The 19,657-nt window shown below is 45.6% G+C and overlaps 1 protein-coding gene across 1 annotated transcript in view; it reads left to right on the top strand.

The window, feature by feature from the left end:
• The first annotated feature begins 1,501 nt into the window (after positions 1–1,501).
• CASS4 (Cas scaffold protein family member 4) overlaps positions 1,502–19,657 on the top strand; it is a 39,319-nt gene continuing 21,163 nt past the window's right edge. The window contains exon 1 of the mRNA XM_083508035.1: positions 1,502–1,693. Coding sequence (XP_083364161.1) covers positions 1,658–1,693 — 36 coding nt within the window. The 5' untranslated portion in view covers positions 1,502–1,657. The remainder of the gene's footprint in view (positions 1,694–19,657) is intronic.

The following is a 19,657-nucleotide window of genomic DNA, read 5'->3' as shown; positions in this document are numbered from 1 at the left end:
ACTTAGTCCCATCCCAGCCATGAGAACCAGAAGTATACCATGGCTGATGGTATTAAAAGCTGGTAAGAGGACCAACATGGCAACACACACACCCATCTTGCTCCCAGCATAAACTACCTACTAAGGGGACCAAAGCTGTCTCCGTCATATAAGTGGGCCTGAAACCAAATTGAAATGCACAGCTGGCCCAGGACGTTTTGCTACTTGAGGCGAAACAGAAAATGGCACTGCCCCCTGAAGCTACCTTTCCCAAAGCCCATCAAAGCTGCCACACTGAAGGCACCACCACCTGCAGCAGGCAGAGAAGGAGGTGGGTGACAAGCCAAGGGCGTGGTGAGTAGCATGGACCCATATCTGCCACCTCTCCCAACTGTTCCCCAATCTGCTGCCTGAGGTGACTGCCTCAAGGGTGGGCTGGCCCTGTTGAAATGGCTCTAGATGAACCACAAAGAAAGACCTAGAGTGGAGATGCTGTCACATGCTCAAGCATTTTGGCCGAGAATGGAATATTGGAGGTTGCCTAGAAATTTCCTGACACAGTTGGATTCAGAGAGGTCTTACCAAGTCCTCATTTGGGCCCAGTGGAATAGTTGTGGAGAGACATTGATCCCTCTAAAAAGTAAAGGGACCCCTGACCATTAGGTCCAGTCGTGGCGGACTCTGGGGTTGCGGTGCTCATCTCACTTTATTGGCCGAGGGAGCCAGCGTACAGCTTCTGGGTCATGAGGCCAGCATGACTAAGCCGCTTCTGGTGAACCAGAGCAGCACACGGAAAAGCCGTTTACCTTCCCGCCGGTGCGGTACCTATTTATCTACGTGCACTTTGATGTGCTTTCGAACTGCTAGGTTGGCAAGAGCAGAGACCGAGCAACGGCAGCTCACCCCGTCGCAGGGATTCGAACCGCCAACCTTCTGATCGGCAAGTCCTAGGCTCTGTGGTTTAACCCACAGCGCCACCCGCGTCCCATTGATCCCTCTAGTTACCCGCTAAGTGATCCTTGCTTTATTGGATCTCTCTGGGACTTCCCTCAGAGCAGACAAACTTGTAATTTTGTTGGTAAAATTTTTCTCTTGCCCATCCCCTAACCTCCACCAAGAGACTTGTGTAGATTGCAACTGTGCTGTATATAAATTGTTTGGGCTGGAACCAGTATGTCCCCCAGCTCCTGGTGGCATTTCCAGTGTCGTCTATCAAGAAAAATGCTCTTTTAAAATATGTGACTGTTGTGTTGTCCCATTCTGGAAGTCAAGCACCTGATGGGCGAAGTTTTTTAAAAGACGCCTGCAGCTAACAAGTCAGGCTGTTCCTCCTATCATTTGTCTAAAATAGGAACCACAGGAAGATGAAGCAAAGCGAAAATATTGTGTGTCTTTTTCCTGTGTGTGGGTTATTTGCAGAAAGACTGTCATGAGAACGAACTTCACTTTGTAACTTGAGTCCCTTCTCTCATGCTTTGTACTGATTGTCTGAGGCCTTAGAAATTCCCTTTTTCCAGGAACATTTGTTCATTGTTCCCCACCAGTGCCTTCTGAAGAATATTATTTTGGATCCTTTTTCTTGAAATATATATTTTGTGACATACACAGAAGTTTGCAAAACGAAAGCTTTGATGGCTGATGATGTTATAGGAAGGGGCAACAGTTATTGGTAACAACTATGGATAGAAATATTGGACGTAGCAGATTTGCAAAGGTAGGTCAGCAGAGAACAATGTGATGGAATTTAAGAGAGTAAAAGGTCAAGCCTATTGATGACTACTCAGAAGTAAGTTCTACACTGCAACTTACTCCCATGTAAGTGTGAGGCTGAAATCCAATGCACACTTTCCTGGGAATAAACTATATTGCACTCAGTAGAACTTTTGACTAAGCATGTATAAAATTAATTTGTATCCTTCCAATACCCACACATATGAAAGTGGTTTACCTCTGAGTAGACATATATACGATTGCACTGCAAGTCTGGTAGGATGCAATGAGGAAATCTAAATTATTATTTTATTGTCAATATGTTCAGAAACGAACAGGGCAGAAATAAACACAACTGCATTTGTCCTTGTACACTGGCCTAAGAAAAACTGTTGAAGAAATTCTCTTTGTAGTGGTTGCTCATGGTCACAGTTCCAGCCAGTGAACTATGCTCTCTTCTAACATGGGTTTTCTGTGGGGCAGGGGTCTCAAGAATCGGTCAGTGTTCTGTGGCCGCTGAGTCCCCATTGGACTGTTTAAGGGAATTTCCCTCTTTGAGGGTTCTGCCCCCTCCCCAAAAGATTTTGCATACAGTGGTACCTCGGATTAAGAACTTAATTCGCTCTGGAGGTCTGTTCTTAACCTGAAACTGTTTTTGACCTGAGGTACCACTTTGGCTAATGGAGCTTCCCGCTGCCGCTGTGCCGCCGCCGCCCGATTTCTGTTCTCATCCTGAAGCAAAGTTCTTAACCCAAGGTACTATTTCTGGGTTAGCGGAGTCTGTAACCTGAAGCGCCTGTAACCCGAGGTACCACTGTACTTCTGTAAACCTGGAGGTTCCCCTAAGCCTGTCTTGAGTTAAAGGTAGTGCCATATTGACACGGTAAATCGAATATTTGCTAGTGTGTGTGTGCATTTTATTCTCAGAAATATTGTTTCTCTGAAAAGAGGAAGGTCTAATTCAAAAGACAAAGGGAAAGGGGTGATGATGAGTAAAAGGAACCGGGGGCGGTGGGCGGGGGGGGGGGATCATTGCACAGAACCGGTGCATGTTAAAAAGTGATTAAGCAGCAGATTCTAGCCAAGGAGACCAGATGGTCAATTTGAATAGCCGGGCCCCAGTGAAAGTATTTCATTTTCGTGGGGCTAATGTGCTTTGTTCTTCGCGATTCTCCTTCTCTGTGTGTGCCTCTAAAGCGATGCCATTACGAAGCCTTTGTTTTTGTAGTTTGTGAAGGGGGTTCACTGAGGCAGGACAGCCTCGGTGGAGTGAGCAGGGATAATTCAAAGCCGCCACCATAGCCCAAGACCGAACCTTGAAACATCAGCTGGGTTCTTGCAAGCCTGCTGGAAAAACATCCTCAAAATCTGCCCTGCTCAGACATTATTTTATTTTTTATTTTTTGCATTATAGTCAGTGATGTGCTGTTTCTAAAGTGTTGGAGATCTAAGAACAAGAACACTCTCTGTTTGGGCTTTTATTTCACCCCCTTCCTTTAGCCCCTTGACACTAGAGGCACCAAAATCCTCTGGGGTGGCGGAGATCATGGGATGTCCTCATTTGCATGGAGATAACTACAAGCCAATTGCTGCGCTGGAAGGGAATTTGCTGCGCGATTAGCTCCTCGCCTTTCATCCCCGAGGGCTGCTCGCTTCACTCGAAAGCTACTTCCCCATGCAAGGAGGCTGCACAAAGGGTCTGCAAGGAAACCAGACCAGTTTGATTGTTTGCCCCCTTTTGACAACAGAAAAAAAGAGAGAGAGGAATAAGAGAGTCTATCCGGAGGGTGCGATTTGGATGATGGACGAGTAGAGGCTCCCAGCTGAAAACAGCAAAATGAAAGTCAACGTGAGTGTAGCGGACGTTTCCTTGAGCTCTGTTCTGTTTTCATGGGGAGGGGGCACTGTTGTTTCTAAGCGGCATTTATTTGAAGATTTGGTTTATTTTTAAAATCAAATTATTTCATATGGTGTATCTACACTTTGGGGGCATCTCCTCTGTAGATGCTGTCATTGTTTTTCATGTCATTGGTGAATGCCGGTACTTTAAAATCACGCATCTCTGCCCTCACCCTTCCCCTACGATTCCGTCCATAAACGAACATGCTTACTCAGGTGTAAATTCCACAGACCTCAGTGAGGCTTCCTCTCTAGTAAAAGTTCTGAGGGTTGCAGCTTTGATTTCTGAAAAGAGGAGAAGCTGATATATGCGAGAACGGAGAGGAGGTTTGTGTGTGATTGTTTGGGGGAGACAGCCGCTCTTTGAATGCCCTTGCCCTCTTGTACAAAAGATACGCTGTACTGATTGTGGGTGTTCAGTTTCTCCATTTTACTTTGATAATCTTTTAGATGAGTTGAAATGTATTTCTGAACATCTGTGGCAATCAGAAATGCCTAACCCACCCACCCTTTATTTTGAGAAAGACTACTTGTAACTGCTTGGGAGGAAGATAGGAAACTGCTTTGTACAGCATCATCAGACCACTGGTCCATCTAGCTCACCACCGTCTCCTCTGACTTCTAGCAGCTCTCCACGATTTCTGGGAACAGCTTTTCCCAACTTTACCTGGAAACACTAAGGCTAGAACTTCTAAATTCAAGGCAGGTGCTCTACCAGTGAACTGTGGTCCTGAATCTGTCCAAAGTGGCCCCAATATGGTCTTTCTTTCACATAGACCATTTGCTGGGTGGACCGGCTACTGCTTGCAGCATATTGATTAGTTGTTGCAAAGAATGAGTACAGGAAGCTGCCTTGTATTGAGCCACACCACTGGTCCCCCTAGCTTAGTATTGTCTTCACTGATGCACAAAAACTTTCTGACCCCACCCCACCTCCATGCAACAAGATATATTGTATGCAAAATGTTATGTGCATGTGTTTAAGTCCATTGTTCTGGAGAGGGGATCCAGGCTTGCATCAGATTCTCAAAGGGGACTGTGACCCCAGAAAAGTTTAGGAATCACTGCTTTAGATGGCGAATTTACTAGAATGACAATCTATTGTCTTCTTTCTTTTTTGTCTTTTTTGCATTTCATTTCCCTCTGACTTCATGGTCTACATATTTTCTCTCTTGACACCCATCTGTATATGTACAGTGGTACCTCAGTTAAGAACTTCAATTGTTCTGGAGGTCCATTTTTAACCTGAAACTGTTCTTAACCTGAAGCACAACTTTAGCTAATGGGGCCTCTCACTGCTGCTGCGCCGCCGTGCGATTTCTGTTCTCATCCTGAAGCAAAGTTCTTAACCCGAGGTACTATTTCTGGGTTAGCAGAGTCTGTAACCTGAAGCATATGTAACCCGAGGTACCACTGTACTTGCCAACTTAGGGCAGTGCTTCATATATATGATGAAGTGGACTTTAGTCCATGAAAACATACACCATAAGAAATTTAAGGTGCTGCAAGTCTCCTTTATAATTTTATTCTACGGGATTTACTGGCAAGGAAGAATGCACAAGTTTGCTGCCATAAAGTGAAAAGAAAAAAAGAAAATAGCAAACATTTACAAGTCTACAGTATTCCAACACAGCCTTTTAATTGCAAACTTTTAAAACTGTTACGTGCCAGTCTGCCTTTAAGTGGGTCTTGTCAAACATAAAGTGATGGCAGTTCAGGGTGCTGTTTCAGTTTGACTTGTCTGGGAATCTCAGCAAGGACTTTGTGTTTATTTGCTCATAGCTGAGCAGCTTAAACAGCAACTTCTGTCCACTCCAGAGGAGTAGCTATGTTGCAGCAAACCAATGAATAACTTGTGGCACCTAAAAGTCTCAGGTCACAACTATACCATCATTTAAAGCAAGTTTAACATGCATATCTTCCCCCAAGGAATCCTGGGAACAGAAGGGTGCTGGAAATTGTAGTTCCGTGAGGAGTAAATTACAGTTCCCAAGATTCTTTGGAGAAAACTATGTGTTATGGTGTGGATGTGAACCTAACATATTTATTGTGGAATAAGCTTTTGTGGACTACAAAACACAGTGTGTCAGATGCTGAAGGGTTATCCTTGCTAAACTAATATCCATACTTTGATGCAGAAAAATGGTGTCAGGGGGTTGTAAATACTAGAGTCATGAATTACAAAGGGAAGCATTAGATCTGTGGCATTTTAATGGAATGCCCAAATGTATACAAGACAAGAATGGGTCGACCCATTCACCACAGGAGGCATGGCGATAATACAGTAATGCAATATGATGCTGGTGATGTGATAATCGCTCAAGATAATGCCATCTTTCTAGCTATGCTGTGGTAATTTAATAAGGACATGTTGTGGGAAAGAGGCCCGCAATCTAGATTAAGGCCGAATTGACCTTAATCAACATGGCAGTTGAATACTGAGCTTTCCCTCAAAGTCTTTTGTTGCATTAGTAGTTAGAAACTTCAGCAATTAGGTGGGACATAAATGACCAAAAGCAAACAAACAAATAGTGTGGTGAATTTGAGGGGAGACTAGCCTAGAAGACTGAAATGTTCTCTCACTGACTTCTGGGTTTCTGCTAGGTGGTCTATTACTGGTGAGCAGCATTTTTAAATGAGGCATAAGGTAGCGGTTCTACAGCCATTGCATAATTCTAATGGGGTGTCCAGAAAGTGAACCTGCTACATAGATTTGTCTAATTCAGGTTGATAGTGGAGTAGAAATTACGCAGTTGTTTTAAAAGATTATACCATGTCCTTCAGCAATTCTACTTCCAGGACACCTGAGGGATATCAATACATATTTTTAACAGCAAATAAGCATACAGTATTCAAATAATAGATAAAACATAGCTCTGAGGAAAGCATATGAGTAGCAAAATAAATTTAAATAACACATTAAAAGGCATGTTAGAATGCAATGTCTTCACCTGGTTCAAGGCAAGCTTCTCAGGGATGATTGTTCCGAAAGATGGGGGATGAATAAAAAGACCCTCTCTTTGATCACTTATAAGGCAGAGGTACTCAGTTAAAGCTATGGTTTTCCCAGTAGTGATGTATGGAAATGAGAGCTGGACCATAAAGAAGGCTGATCGCCGAAGAATTGATGCTTTTGAATTATGGTGCTGGAGGAGACTCTTGAGAGTCCCATGGACTGCAAGAAGATCAAACCTATCAATTCTTAGGGAAACCAGCCCTGAGTGCTCACTGGAAGGACAGATCCTGAAGCTGAGCCTCCAATACTTTGGCCACCTCGTGAGAAGAGAAGACTCCCTGGAAAAAACCCTGATGTTGGGAAAGATGGAGGGCACAAGGAGAAGGGGACTGCAGAGGACAAGATGGTTGGACAGTGTTCTTGAAGCTACCAGCATGACTTTGACCAAGCTGTGGGAGGCAGTGGAAGACAGGAGTGCCTGGCGTTCTCTGCTCCATGGGGTCACGAAGAGTCGGACACGAATAAACAACTAAACAACAACAACTCAGGGAAGGGCCTCTGAAGATGACCTAAGTCATCTTTATCCTTACTATTATTGGTAAAATTTATATCCTGCCCATCCTCCCAGGGTGAAGCCCAGGGTGGCAAACAACAACAGTGAAAACAGCCATACTCCAATACAATTCCAATACAGATGCAGAGTGCGAAAGATCTCAGTTTAAAAGGCTTGTTGGAAGTTGAAAGGTTTTTAGTAGGTGCAGAAAAGGCAACAGAAATGTCTAATATTTAACAGGAAGGAATTCCAAAGGGCAGATGCCATAACACTAAAGGACAATTCCTACACTGTGCAGAATGAAACTCCTGATAACATGGTGTCTGCAGGAGGCCCTCATCTCTAGAGCACAAGTGATCAATGGGATATATAAGAGGCGAGACAATCTTCTTGTCACAGTCCTGGTGGAATCCCCAAATGCTTCTTCCCAAGCATTCCGGGTTTCAGTGCAATTCATGTTATCTTTGGTAGAGGAAAGGTCTTTGGGAGCAGGAGCTAACTGCTCCAAGTCAGTTGTGAGTATGTTGTCACACTATGGAGTGTAGCTGATTGGAGTTGTATTGGAGAATTAATTGGCAGGGATCTTGCTTGAATTCAGGTCACACTACAAAGTAAATATGGGTCAACCGATGTTGACAGGTGGCCGAACCCATCTACCCATCTGCATGCTCTAGTTATCTCACGCTTGGACTACTGCAATGCGCTCTACGTGGGGCTACCTTTGAAGGTGACCCGGAAACTGCAGTTAATCCAGAATGTGGCAGCTAGACTGGTGACTGGGAGTGGCCGCTGGGACCACATAACACCGGTTCTGAGAGATCTGCATTGGCTACCAGTACGTTTCCGAGCACGATTCAAAGTGTTGGTGCTGACCTTTAAAGCCCTAAACGGCCTCGGTCCTGTATACCTGAAGGAGCGTCTCCACCCCCATCGTTCAGCCCGGACACTGAGATCCAGCGCCGAGGGCCTTCTGGCGGTTCCCTCATTGCGAGAAGTGAGGCTACAGGGAAACAGACAGAGGGCCTTCTCGGTAGTGGCGCCCGCCCTGTGGAACGCCCTCCCTTCAGATGTCAAAGAGATAAATAATTACCTGACGTTCAGAAGACATCTTAAGGCAGCCCTGTTCAGGGAAGTTTTTAATATGTAACGCTGTACTGTTTTTAACACTGATTGCGAGCCGCCCAGAGTGGCTGGGGAAACTCAGCCAGATGGGCGGGATATAAATAATAAATTATTATTATTATTATTATACCCATCAGAGTGCCTCGTTGGGGGTGCTGGATCTGGCCCACCAAGGATGGAAATATTTGCCACCGTAGCTGTACAGGTGTGTGGGTAATCATCACAGTGCCATTGTTCTGAGGATAGGAGCAGAGATGATTATGGTTGAGCACAAATTGGCAGGACTTGGTGGATGACAAACCTGGTTGCTTGTAGACCATTTTTATGGGAGTTGTTGGTATATAAAGCTTTTGGGCCAGAGGGAGGGGTGACTCTGGGGTGTAACATGGGGCTGGGCCTGCTGGGAACAGCCCCTCTACCCCAGGGGTCAGCAAACTTTTTCAGCAGGGGGCCAGTCCACTGTCCCTCAGACCTTGGGGGGGGGGTGTGAACAAATTCCTATGCTCCACAAATAACCCAGAGATGCATTTTAAATAAAAGCACACATTCTACTCATGTAAAAAACACGCTGATTCCTGGACTGTCCGCAGGCCGGATTTAGAAGGCGATTGGGCCAGATCCCCCCCCCAGCCTTAGTTTGCCTACCCATGCTCTACCCCATCATGTGTTGATTTAACCCTTAAGTGGAATGCCTGAATAGAGCTCAAGTGATGCTCTGAAGGTGTGAGACTGGAACATGGGACAATATACTGAGTCAAGCTATTGGTCCATCTAGCTCACTGATTGGTCCATCTACGCTGATTGGCAGTGACACTCCAGAATTTGAGACAGGGCTCTCTCCCAGCCCTACCTGGAGATGTTAGGGGTTGGGGAGATGCTCTACCACTGAGCTACAGCCCTTTCCCAACTGCTTCAAGTACAATGCTTTCCCATAGAGAGCTCATGTGCAACATCAAGTGATAACTCATTTAATGATAAGATGTCAATTGATGCACATGCATATATGTACATGCATGTGTAAATCTGCCTTTCTCAGCTTGCCTTCCTCTACCTGTATGGTGCTGAATTTTTCTGAATCATTGATCCATCCAGTCCAATAGTGTCTATTTTGATTGGCAGCCTCTCTCCATGGCTCCAGGCTTGCTCTGATAAATTTAACTGGTCATACAGGTGATCTATGTATATGTTTGAAATGTGGGAAGCTCCAGGTAGGTTTAGATTAGGAAATGACACAGGGACGGACCTGAAGCCTTGAAGATTAGATGGGGTAATGGTCTGACATGGTGCAAGGCAAATTCTTGCATGGCCTGAAGGCAGGCAGGCAGGCAAAGCAACAGTTTAGTAGGAATTAAGGCAGGGAAGGAATAAAATAAACTACTCAGCTTGCAACAATTGATTGAGATGGAGGAGCCAGTTATTGGATTCCAGGAAAACAACAACTCTTCAGGCTTTATCAGCAGGTAGAAAAAGCTCTCATCAGTTCATAGCAAATATAAGGCAGAATCTGGAAATGTTCCACAGAGGCAAAAAATTCATTGTTTATGTTAGAAGGAATGGGATTGCTTGAATCTAGGAAGTTAGAATCATTGATTTAAAGCAGGCATAGGCAAACTCTGGCCCTCCAGATGTTTGGGACTACAAATCCTATCATCCCTGACCACTGGTCCTGTTAGCTAGGGATGGTGGGAATTGTAGCCCCAAACATCTGGAGGGCCGGAGTTTGCCTATGCCTGATTTAAAGGATGTCAAGAGTCTTTGGGCCAAGTGTTGCTAAGTATCAGAGATCCACAACAAAATTTGATAAATACATTTTAAAATGCTAGTTTTTAATGTAATAAATTGGCCAAATGGCAAAATACGTGTGGAATTTTGGTGTAGCTCCACTCCTGAAGCTGTCACCAGTGTTCAGCAGCAACTACAGAGAACAGTGGCACCCGAGATCCTTTTCCACTATTGAATCACATCTGCCTGCTTGAATATTGAGCCTATATTAGTATGAGTTACCAGCCTCTGCAGCCACAGCAGGTGTTGTGATACTCCAGCAATTTGACTTCACACCAGGAGGTGCATTCCATTGTCTCTTGAGGCAGATGGATTACAACAACAACAAAATAGTTCATGTTAAGGCACATTAGAAATTTAAATAACTCTTTAAAAACACACCACTGGCCGAGTTGATATTCTAGCAGATAACCTCCTTTCAAAGTCAGTTTCTGGTTCGGAATAAAGTTCTTGCTGATTTCAACATGGAACTGTCATTTCTCCCATTGTCCCAGGGATATATCTCAGTGGTCATAGGGATGGTTGGGCTCTTACATGAAAAACAAAATCTGTTAGGAGGTTCAGAGGACAGGAGGGGCCAGATCTTGAATATGTGGTTATGATATCCACCCCTGTAGTAGGAATATATTTGAGGCTCATTTTGCTGGTTGGCACAGGAACTGCTAAAGCTTTTAAAAGGCTGAAAGAAGTTCAACACCCACCAATTACTCTCCAGCACTGTCTTTCTGTGGATATGTAAAGGACCACTATACAGTGGTGCCTCGCAAGACGAAATTAATCCGTTCCGCGAGTCTCTTCGTCTAGCGGTTTTTTCGTCTTGCGAAGCAACCCTCTTAGCGGCTTAGCGGCTTAGCGCTATTAAAGGCTTAGCGGCTATTAAAGGCTTAGCGGCTATTAAAGGCTTAGCGGATTAGCGGCTAAAAGGCTATTAGCAGCTTAGGGGCTTAGAAAAAGGGGGGGGGAGCGGAAAAAAATCGGAACACTCGCAAGACGTTTTCGTCTTGCAAAGCAAGCCCATAGGGAAAATCGTCTTGTGAAGCAGCTCAAAAATGGAAAACCCTTTCGTCTAGCGGGTTTTCCGTCTTGCGAGGCATTCGTCTTGCAGGGCACCACTGTACTGCAGTCCTGACTCCAGAGCAGCAGATAGTATTGTCCATGGCAGGGTTAGAGGGACTCATGGCCTTCTAGGTGCTGCAGGACTTCAACTCCCATCATCCCTCACCACTGACCATGCTGGTTGCGGCTGATGGGAGCTGCAGTTCAAGAATATCCAAAGAGGTATGGCTTCCCCACCCCTGGTCTAAGGTTTTTAAAACCAAGCAGGTATTTTAACACTTGCCATACTGCAGCCAAAACGGTAATATAGGTCACATCCACATCAAGCATTTAAAGTACTCTTATAACACTTGAGGGACGTGGGTGGCACTGTGGGTTAAACCACAGAGCCTAGGACTTGCCGATCAGAAGGTCAGCGGTTTGAATCCCCGCGACGGGGTGAGCTCCTGTTGCTTGGTTCCTGCTCCTGCCAACCTAGCAGTTCGAAAGCACGTTAAAGTGCAAGTAGATAAATAGGTACCGCTCTGGCAGGAAGGTAAATGGTGTTTCCGTGCACTGCCAGAAGTGCACTGCCGTTCGCCAGAAGCGGCTTAGTCATGCTGGCCACATGACCCAGAAGCTGTATGCCGGCTCTCTCGGCCAATAAAGCAAGATGAGTGCCGCAACCCCAGAGTCGGCCACGACTGGACCTAATGGTCAGGGGTCCCTTTACCTTTACCTATATCACTTGAAGAGCCGTGGCTTCCCCCAAAAGAATCTGGGTGCTGCAGCTTTAATCTGAAGGGTCTCTGAACAGCTTTTGGCACCTTTAACAAACTGCAGTTCCCAGGATCCCATGACTGTGAACATGCTATAAATGTTGATGTGGCTGGGTTTGCACAACAAGAGCCCAATTTCTCATTCTTTCAGTCCTCCTGAGCTGTCATCATGCTACATGAGTCACTGCCGCTGAACCAGGTCGAAAAGGGAAATGAGAGGCGGGGGGAAATAACATGACCAAGTGGAAGATGCTCTAGAGCAGAGGCAGAGCTGAAAGGACAGGCCTTCCTCTGGCTGGGTGTGAAATGCATTCATTTCCTTTTCCTGCAAGTGCGGTTGCCATGGTCGGCACAACAAGACCTCAAAGAAGTCCCGTGGATAACCGCGGCCAAGGAGCGCTCTCTGAATATGCCAAGCAATGCTTGGTGCTGTGCCTGGCTTGGCTCTGGGCCCATCTTTCCAGCAGCCTTTGAGGTGGAAAGGCTAGCTCAGGGGGTCAAAACTCTGTGTCTAGAGCTGAAATTCAGGTTTGATCTGAAGAGGGGGGACAGTGCCGGATTTAGGGCAGTGTGGGCGGTTCCCCTACACAGGACACCAAGCCAAGCAGGTGTGAAACCGAGAAAATCCATAGTTGAGAAGATCCACTTGGGCGTACCAAATTTTGGCCTCACACAGGGCACTATATTATGAAAGATTATCAAAGTCCGCCCAGGGAGCAAATATGCAAGTATGTGTCCTCCCATCTTCTCTTATTTGGCAATGTGTAAGTGGTCACCAGGTTTACCTGTGTTTTGCCTGCTTGTTTTTCACCCGCTCAACCTGTATATTTGGTAATAAATGAGAATTACAAAAAACGCCACAGGACTTCAGCAACTTCTTACTCACAGGAAAATGATCCTATAAAGTTGCCCTTGCAGGCAAGAGCTCTAAAGAAAGGGGAGGGGAAGACTCTTACCTGTTAAATTTTTTTGATATGAGGTTAAATGTGCAGGTACTGAAAAAAGAAAGAAAAATGAAAGAATACTTTTAAATAATAATGGCACTGAGTTCTAAACTAAGAGAAGGAAAAGACAAACATTAAAGAGAACTTAAAAAGCCGGATTCGACTCACTGAGTAATATCCTTAGACGAAGTTGAATTAAGACAAAAAGGAGATATGGGCCCGAGCTGGGAATCGTAGCTCTGTAAGGGATCTCCTAACAGCTTTCAGCACCCTTAACAAACTACAGTTCCCAGGATTCTGTTTGAAGTGGCATGGTACTGCTTTAAGTGCATGTTAAGGTGCTCTGCCTGTTTTTCAAGGTCCTGAGTGCTGCCAGTTTTCCTTCTGTGAAAGGGTCATTCTGCGTTGCCTACAACCGTTTCTTAATGATTTCCAAATGTGCTCCTGGGCCCCCTGAAGTGGGGCTTCAATGCTGCATTGCATTTGGTTTTCAAATCCTCTTCTCCTTTGCCCTGCAAGCAAAGTTGACGAGTTGACAAAACGGGTAAAAATTTTGCCTTGCTAGTAGCGGGTACTAAAAATATACAGAACCCTCAAGCAAAGAGAAGGAAGTTGTGTTTTCACAAGATAGTACCTTCTCAAAGCAGATGGGAAGTGCGACTCTAAGGGGAAATGCAGAATGCTCAGATAGACTCAAATAGACTGAAGTAAGTCTTTTTCAAGAGTGTCTATACACAACCATTTTCTTAATTCAACAGGATTTGTGTTTAGTCGTTTAGTCGTGTCCGACTCTTCGTGACCCCATGGACCAGAGCACACCAGGCACTCCTGTCTTCCACTGCCTCCCGCAGTTTGGTCAAACTCATGCTGGTAGCTTCAAGAACACTGTCCAACCATCTCGTCCTCTGTCGTCCCCTTCTCCTTGTGCCCTCAATATTTCTCAACTTCAGGGTCTTTTCCAGGGAGTCTTCTCTTCTCATTGGCCAAAGTATTGGAGCCTCAGCTTCACGATCTGTCCTTCCAGTGAGCACTCAGGGCTGATTTCCCTAAGAATGGATAGGTTTGATCTTCTTGCAGTCCATGGGAGTCTCAAAGAGTCAACAGGATTTAGATACCACCAAATCACCAAAAACCTCTACGTAGTTTGCATAGAACTTTATAAAATATTCACTAAAAATACTGATGAATCCAAACAATAAAAATAAGTTGTTTTTTAAAGTATAATCAGCAGATAATATTACATGTCTAAATTTCATTTCTGGGTAGGCTTCTGTGAGCATTTTTTTTTTAGGATGTGCCAAAAACAATACAGCAAAGGTGCCTGCCGATTATCAATGTGCAGCGAGTTCCAGTGCGTAGGTATTGCTACACAGAAAGACTAATCCCATGCAAGCTTTGAATGAACGTTATATAGTTATTGCATCTGTAGTTTATTATGCAGGCCTGGTCCTGCCATTGGGTAGAGTGAAGCTGTTGCTTCAAGAGGCAGCAGCTGCAGGATGGGAAGGCATGGCATCAGGTTGGAGGACAGAGCTTTGTGTTCCACATAGGCTGCCCTATATCTTCTTAAGCTATCTTGCTGCCCTTAGATATGGGGAGAATGTTTTTCCACCATCAGGGTCAATGTAAGATTCAACTCCCATTCTGGTTGGCTTCTGTATTTGGAAATGCAGGGGGTTTGGGTGATGTTATCTTGTCCACTTATCTTACGGCAGCATTTTTTGGAGGGAGTATCCCTGAAGCAGAAGGTTAATGCCTATTGATTGTATGTTTGACTTTCAGCTTGCCTCACATTAAGGCATTTGCTAAGTGTACCATGATCCTCCTTCTAGCTTTTATGATGGGCTTCTGGACCCTTTAGTGATTAATTGTTCATTTCATTTCTATACCACTTTATATTTTTAAGAAAAACATCTCAGTGCAATTTGCAGCACATTAAAACATCTATTATTATTATTATTATTATTATTATTATTATTATTATTATTATTATTAATTACCTGACATTTTCAGAAGGTAAAATTAAAATTCTTTGGTTTTCCAAAAGCAGTATGTGTGCCTCTTCATCACACATAGACTTACCAAGCTAAATGTTATCCAGTCACAAAAAAATAGCAGATTTGAATTTGTCACTCTCAAAATCATCCTTTTAAGATCCTTGGGTCATTTGTGTTCTCTTAGGATGAGCCTCTTAGAGGTATTCAAAATGTGGTTTCTCACTAAGATTCATTGATGCTGAACTTGGTACCCAGAATTAAAGCAAATTATTTTTCCTCTTTTCTCTTTTGGTGATGCATTTCCTCTTTTTTGGGTGATGGGTAAGTGGTCAGCCTATGCTTTATTGATTTGAAATAATCTACAAATCTTGCATTGCGGGCTTTGAGTCTGAATAGCCGGCTAAGTTCTGTTCTTTACTCTTTCTCTCTGCATGCTGCCTTGGAACTATGCTGATTTAGGGCAATTTATTTGTTTTTAAATAATTTCATCACAGACTTCCTCTTTGGAATTGGATGGGTCACTTTAAGCTGTGACTCAATGCATTGTTGAGCAGAAGAAAACTGCTTTTGCCAGCCTTATTTTTGCTTGCTTCTTCTAAATGCGCTCAGGAGCTGCAAGAAAAGCTTCTGCAGCCCTCCAATCCTTGAAATGACACTGCAGCTGATCTTCTGCTGCCTCTTTGCCTATCCTCAGGCCCAGCCAACATGGCCAAAGATAGGGATGTATGGACCATATGGAGAGTCACTGGCTGCCCACCCCTGTTCTATAGTAATACAGTGGCACCTTGAGTTACAAACACCTCGGGTTACAAATGCTTCAGGCTACAAACTCCGCTAGCCTGGAAGGGTTACCTCGAGTTGAGAACTTTGCCCCAGGATGAGAATGGAAATTGTGTGCCGGCGGCGCAGCAGCAAGAGGTCCCATTAGCGAAAGCACGCCTCTGGTTAAGAATAGTTTCAGGTTAAGAACAGACCTCCGGAACAAATTAAGTTCGCAATTAGAAGTACCACTGTACAGGTGAAAATAAAATAGCAAAACACCAGGCTTTGCCCTATCCCAACCTATTGTTGTGAGTTGTGTGTGTGTGTGTGGGGGGGTCATACCTGAGTGCCTCCTATTTCCTGGACCCAGTAAGGATTCAATTGTTGGAAGTCCCAGACCAGCTTCTTGGTAATGGCCCCCTAAGTATGTGTCGTTATGGAAGCAAAGGAAGCGGCTCTGTGCCAGAGGGAAGCTCCCTGGCTCTTGGGAGTTAGAAGGACAAAGGCGAGAGTTTTGTGTGAGAGAGCTAGAAGCAGGCTGCAGGCAGAGGTAGGGTTGCCACCCATCCCTGGAAAAATGGGATTAGCCCATTTTCTGGACTAAAGTGTCCCTCGACCCATTTGGACTCCTTTCCCCCCATATTAGAGCTCATCCTCAAAACTGCACAGGCAGAGGGTGGGTGCAGTGGAAAGTGAGAGAGTGAGTTTGCATGGGCAGGGCAGAGGATGGGTCCAGTTCATTAGGTTGGTTGGCACTGTCACTGTCCTTGCCACTGCTGTATTATCCTTCCCAAGTGCAGGAGTATCTCCTCCCTTCCTTGACACCATTGGGCATGAGAGGGAGGTGGATGGCCAGCCCAAAATGGAGGCTGAGTTGCTGTTGGTGCAGTTGATGAGGAGCGGGAGCGACAACAGGGAGAAAGGGGAAGGAGTGACCTCCTCTCTCTAACCTTGTCCCTTCCTTCCTTCCTTCCTTCCTTCCTTCTTGCTGGTGCTTCTCCTCATCTGCCAGCCGCTGGTCTAGCATGGTGCAGATTCACTCAATCGCCCTGGGTTCTAGAATGATGAGAGTGGGGAGTTTATGCTCTCCATGAACTTGTCTAATCATTTTATGAAGCCATCCAGCCTAGTGTCCATCAATGCACAACTTTCCCTGTTGCATCACACATTTTTTTGACGCTGTGTTAAAGTTAAATCCCCATGGGTGGGATACGAACGTACATAGGCTTTGTCTGGAGAGACGCGCGATGTGGCACTTGGCTAGATCAAGAATTCCTTTTTAATTGCCAAAATAGAACAGAATGTTGGGGTGTAATAACTGAAAGAAGAAACGGGTTGGTTTGAAGCCCTTTGCTACGCAAGGTAAGCAGGACTGCTCCCGCCTGTCTATGACAGCTGTCTGGGCAGTCGGCAAAGCACAGCGCTGCCAAGCCAGGCATTAAAAGACATCCATTGTTCCCAGGCCATCACTGCGAAAGAAACCGATGTTATCAACAACAGGTTGCTTTCATCCTCTGAGCTGGCAAGCGCATGCCTTCCCCCTGATGCCCCAGAGCAGCTGTTTCTTTTCAGCAAATGTTGTGGATAAAAATATGAGCCTTGTGTTCCTCGTGCACTGTGCCTGGGACTTGCAATTTGGGTGAGAAATTCTTCGCAGCCCTGGGTGAAATTGGCACAGTGAGGAGTGCCTGCGGTTTTGCTGTGGAAGCTCTGGAATTCGCCACGCTCCCACCCCAGCCGTACCATGCCCTGGCTCCAGGATCAATGCTGGCCCTCAAAACAGGGCTACATCTGATCTTTTTGACATCCAGAGTGTGTTCCCAGTTCCCACCTCTCCAGGAAACAGTGCTGGGGAGGGGTTAAGAGTAGTTATGGACAACTGTAAGTCATGATTGCTCAGATAGACTGCTCTTGCCCAGCAGTTGCTGTGCAATAAACCTGCACTTTGCTGCTGCCTTGTGTTTACATGTGTCCAGTGTTTGCCTTCCCCAGTAGCATTGATTGCTTGATGCGCTTTACTATCACAGAAACGCTGAGGAGCTACAACAGTATCTCACCTTGCCTGGCCTGTTGACTTCTCTGAGCCTTGGGAACCTGATTAATTTGTTCTATGCCAAAAAGAAAATATTGCCCAGTTTAACATTAGTTTAACAGGCACAATATATTGCTTTCCTGTCCAGGTTGCAGCAGGGCTAATCCTGCTATCCTACTGAGTACAAAGAGAAATGGCAGGTGGTATTCAGCATCGCACTACGGTTGGTTGTAAATTGCTCTGGGTTGCCTGGGCAGCATAAAGCAACTAACAAATTTAACAGGTGATGATGATGGCGAAGAACGTTCTGTCTGTGCAAGTATTGCAGTTTTCCATGTGGAACAATCCCCCTCTCCTCCTGCTGCATACTGTTTTGGGGGTTCTCCTGATCACCCACCAAACCAGTTTCAGGGGGCATGAAGAAGTGTGGGGGGGGAGCCCCTTTGCAGAAGTGGAAGTCCTTGCACAGGGCTCATGCTGATGGGGCTGGTTAGGTGAATCCCATCCGGGGAGAGGATTTGTGTTGCTTGTCACCGATCGCATCACAAGCAATGTCCAAGAGATGCCAGTAGCACTCATGCACCTCCTCAGGAGTGCCAGCTTGGCCCTGTGATTGTGGGTGCCTGGGGCCATGGGTGCCATGCAACATGTATGGCCCTGGCACGGAAATTTGTGGGTGCCTGGGGCCTCTTTGTTGCATAATTTGGTGGGTGCTCGGGCACCCAAGGCCCCAGAAAGCTGGCACCTATGCACCTCCAGTATCTTCTACACCAGGGATAGCCAATGCTGTACCTTCATATGTTGTTGGGCCCATCAACCCAGCCAGCGTGACAAGTGGCCATTGATGATGGGGTGAAATATACTCAGAGTCGAGAGTGGATTTCATGCTCTTTATTCAGCTCATAGTAGTGAGGAGGAATGGCAGCTCCCCCAGAATGTCTGCTTTATATACATTATTTACACACTGGGCCCCACATGATTGGCTAATTCCAGGATTCTCCTGTAGGCCAATCAGGTTGCGGATTTACTTCCACCTGGGGCTGGATTGGGTGGCTCCTGCGGACCAATCAGACTGCTGCATTCTGGATCCTATTGTTCTAGGAACAATCAGACTGCTGCATTCTGAATCCTATTGTTCTAGGACCAATCACACTGCTGCATTTTGGATCCTATTCAACTCAGTACATAACATGGGAGTTGTAGTCCTAGAACATCCAGATGGCATCACATTAACTACTGATGCTCAACACAGCAGTCACAGGGTGTGAACAAAAGGGACGAGGTCTTCAGCGATTCTCCCCACTTTGTATGACTCACAGGTAACTTCGAAATCTGAGAGGAAAACATCAGGCTCTCCAAAGACCTCAGGAATAAACTAGATGTGATGGCACAGTCACATGTATTTTATATATGCACCTGTCCTGTAAGCACATAAAATAGGGGTGGCCAGTTCTGCTGTTTACATGAATAGGATCATATGGGGGAGTGAAGTGAAACCTGCCTCCCCCGGGACTTTGCTGTCCCCTGTTGCATTAAGCAACTTCCTCCCAGCCCCACTCTATCATAGCATCATGAGACAGGCTTAAAGCAGCAGAGCGTGTCAAGGTACTGTGGGTGTGGATGACTACTCTGTAATGTCTATTCTGGTAAATAAGTGTCAGACCTTGGCCGAAAACAGAGATGTTTCATTGCTGGGATCTAGTTCTAGCCCAGGCAGAGCAGGGCTCCCAACTCTGGAAGTTCTTGACGGATGTTGCTTGAGGATGGGGTGTGGACGAGGTTCTGGAAGAGGCAGGTTGGGACTGAATGGAGCCAAGACACAAGATAGGCTGGTAGGTAGGTTCCAGATCAACGCAGGGGAACCCAGTGTGTGTGGCTACTCAATCAGACTAATTGTTCTGAGCAAAGAGCCAAGTCTAGAACAACAGCTACCTAGAGCCAGCCAGGCTGCTATTGGTTCCTCAGATCACCTGGCTCAGCCGAGATTTTGGGCCACTAAACAGTCTTTGTTTTGGTGGTGGACACAGGGAAGATGTTCAGGCCTGTAACTGCTTCACCTTGGGCTGTCCTCTTCACCTTTTCGTTTCCCTCTTCCCACAGTGGGATT

Source organism: Podarcis liolepis, assembly GCF_965112155.1.
Source record: "Podarcis liolepis genome assembly, chromosome: 6".
Classification (NCBI taxonomy): Eukaryota; Metazoa; Chordata; class Lepidosauria; order Squamata; family Lacertidae; genus Podarcis; species Podarcis liolepis.
Note: the sequence above shows the minus strand (reverse complement) of the source record. Positions and strands in the feature narration are given on the sequence as shown.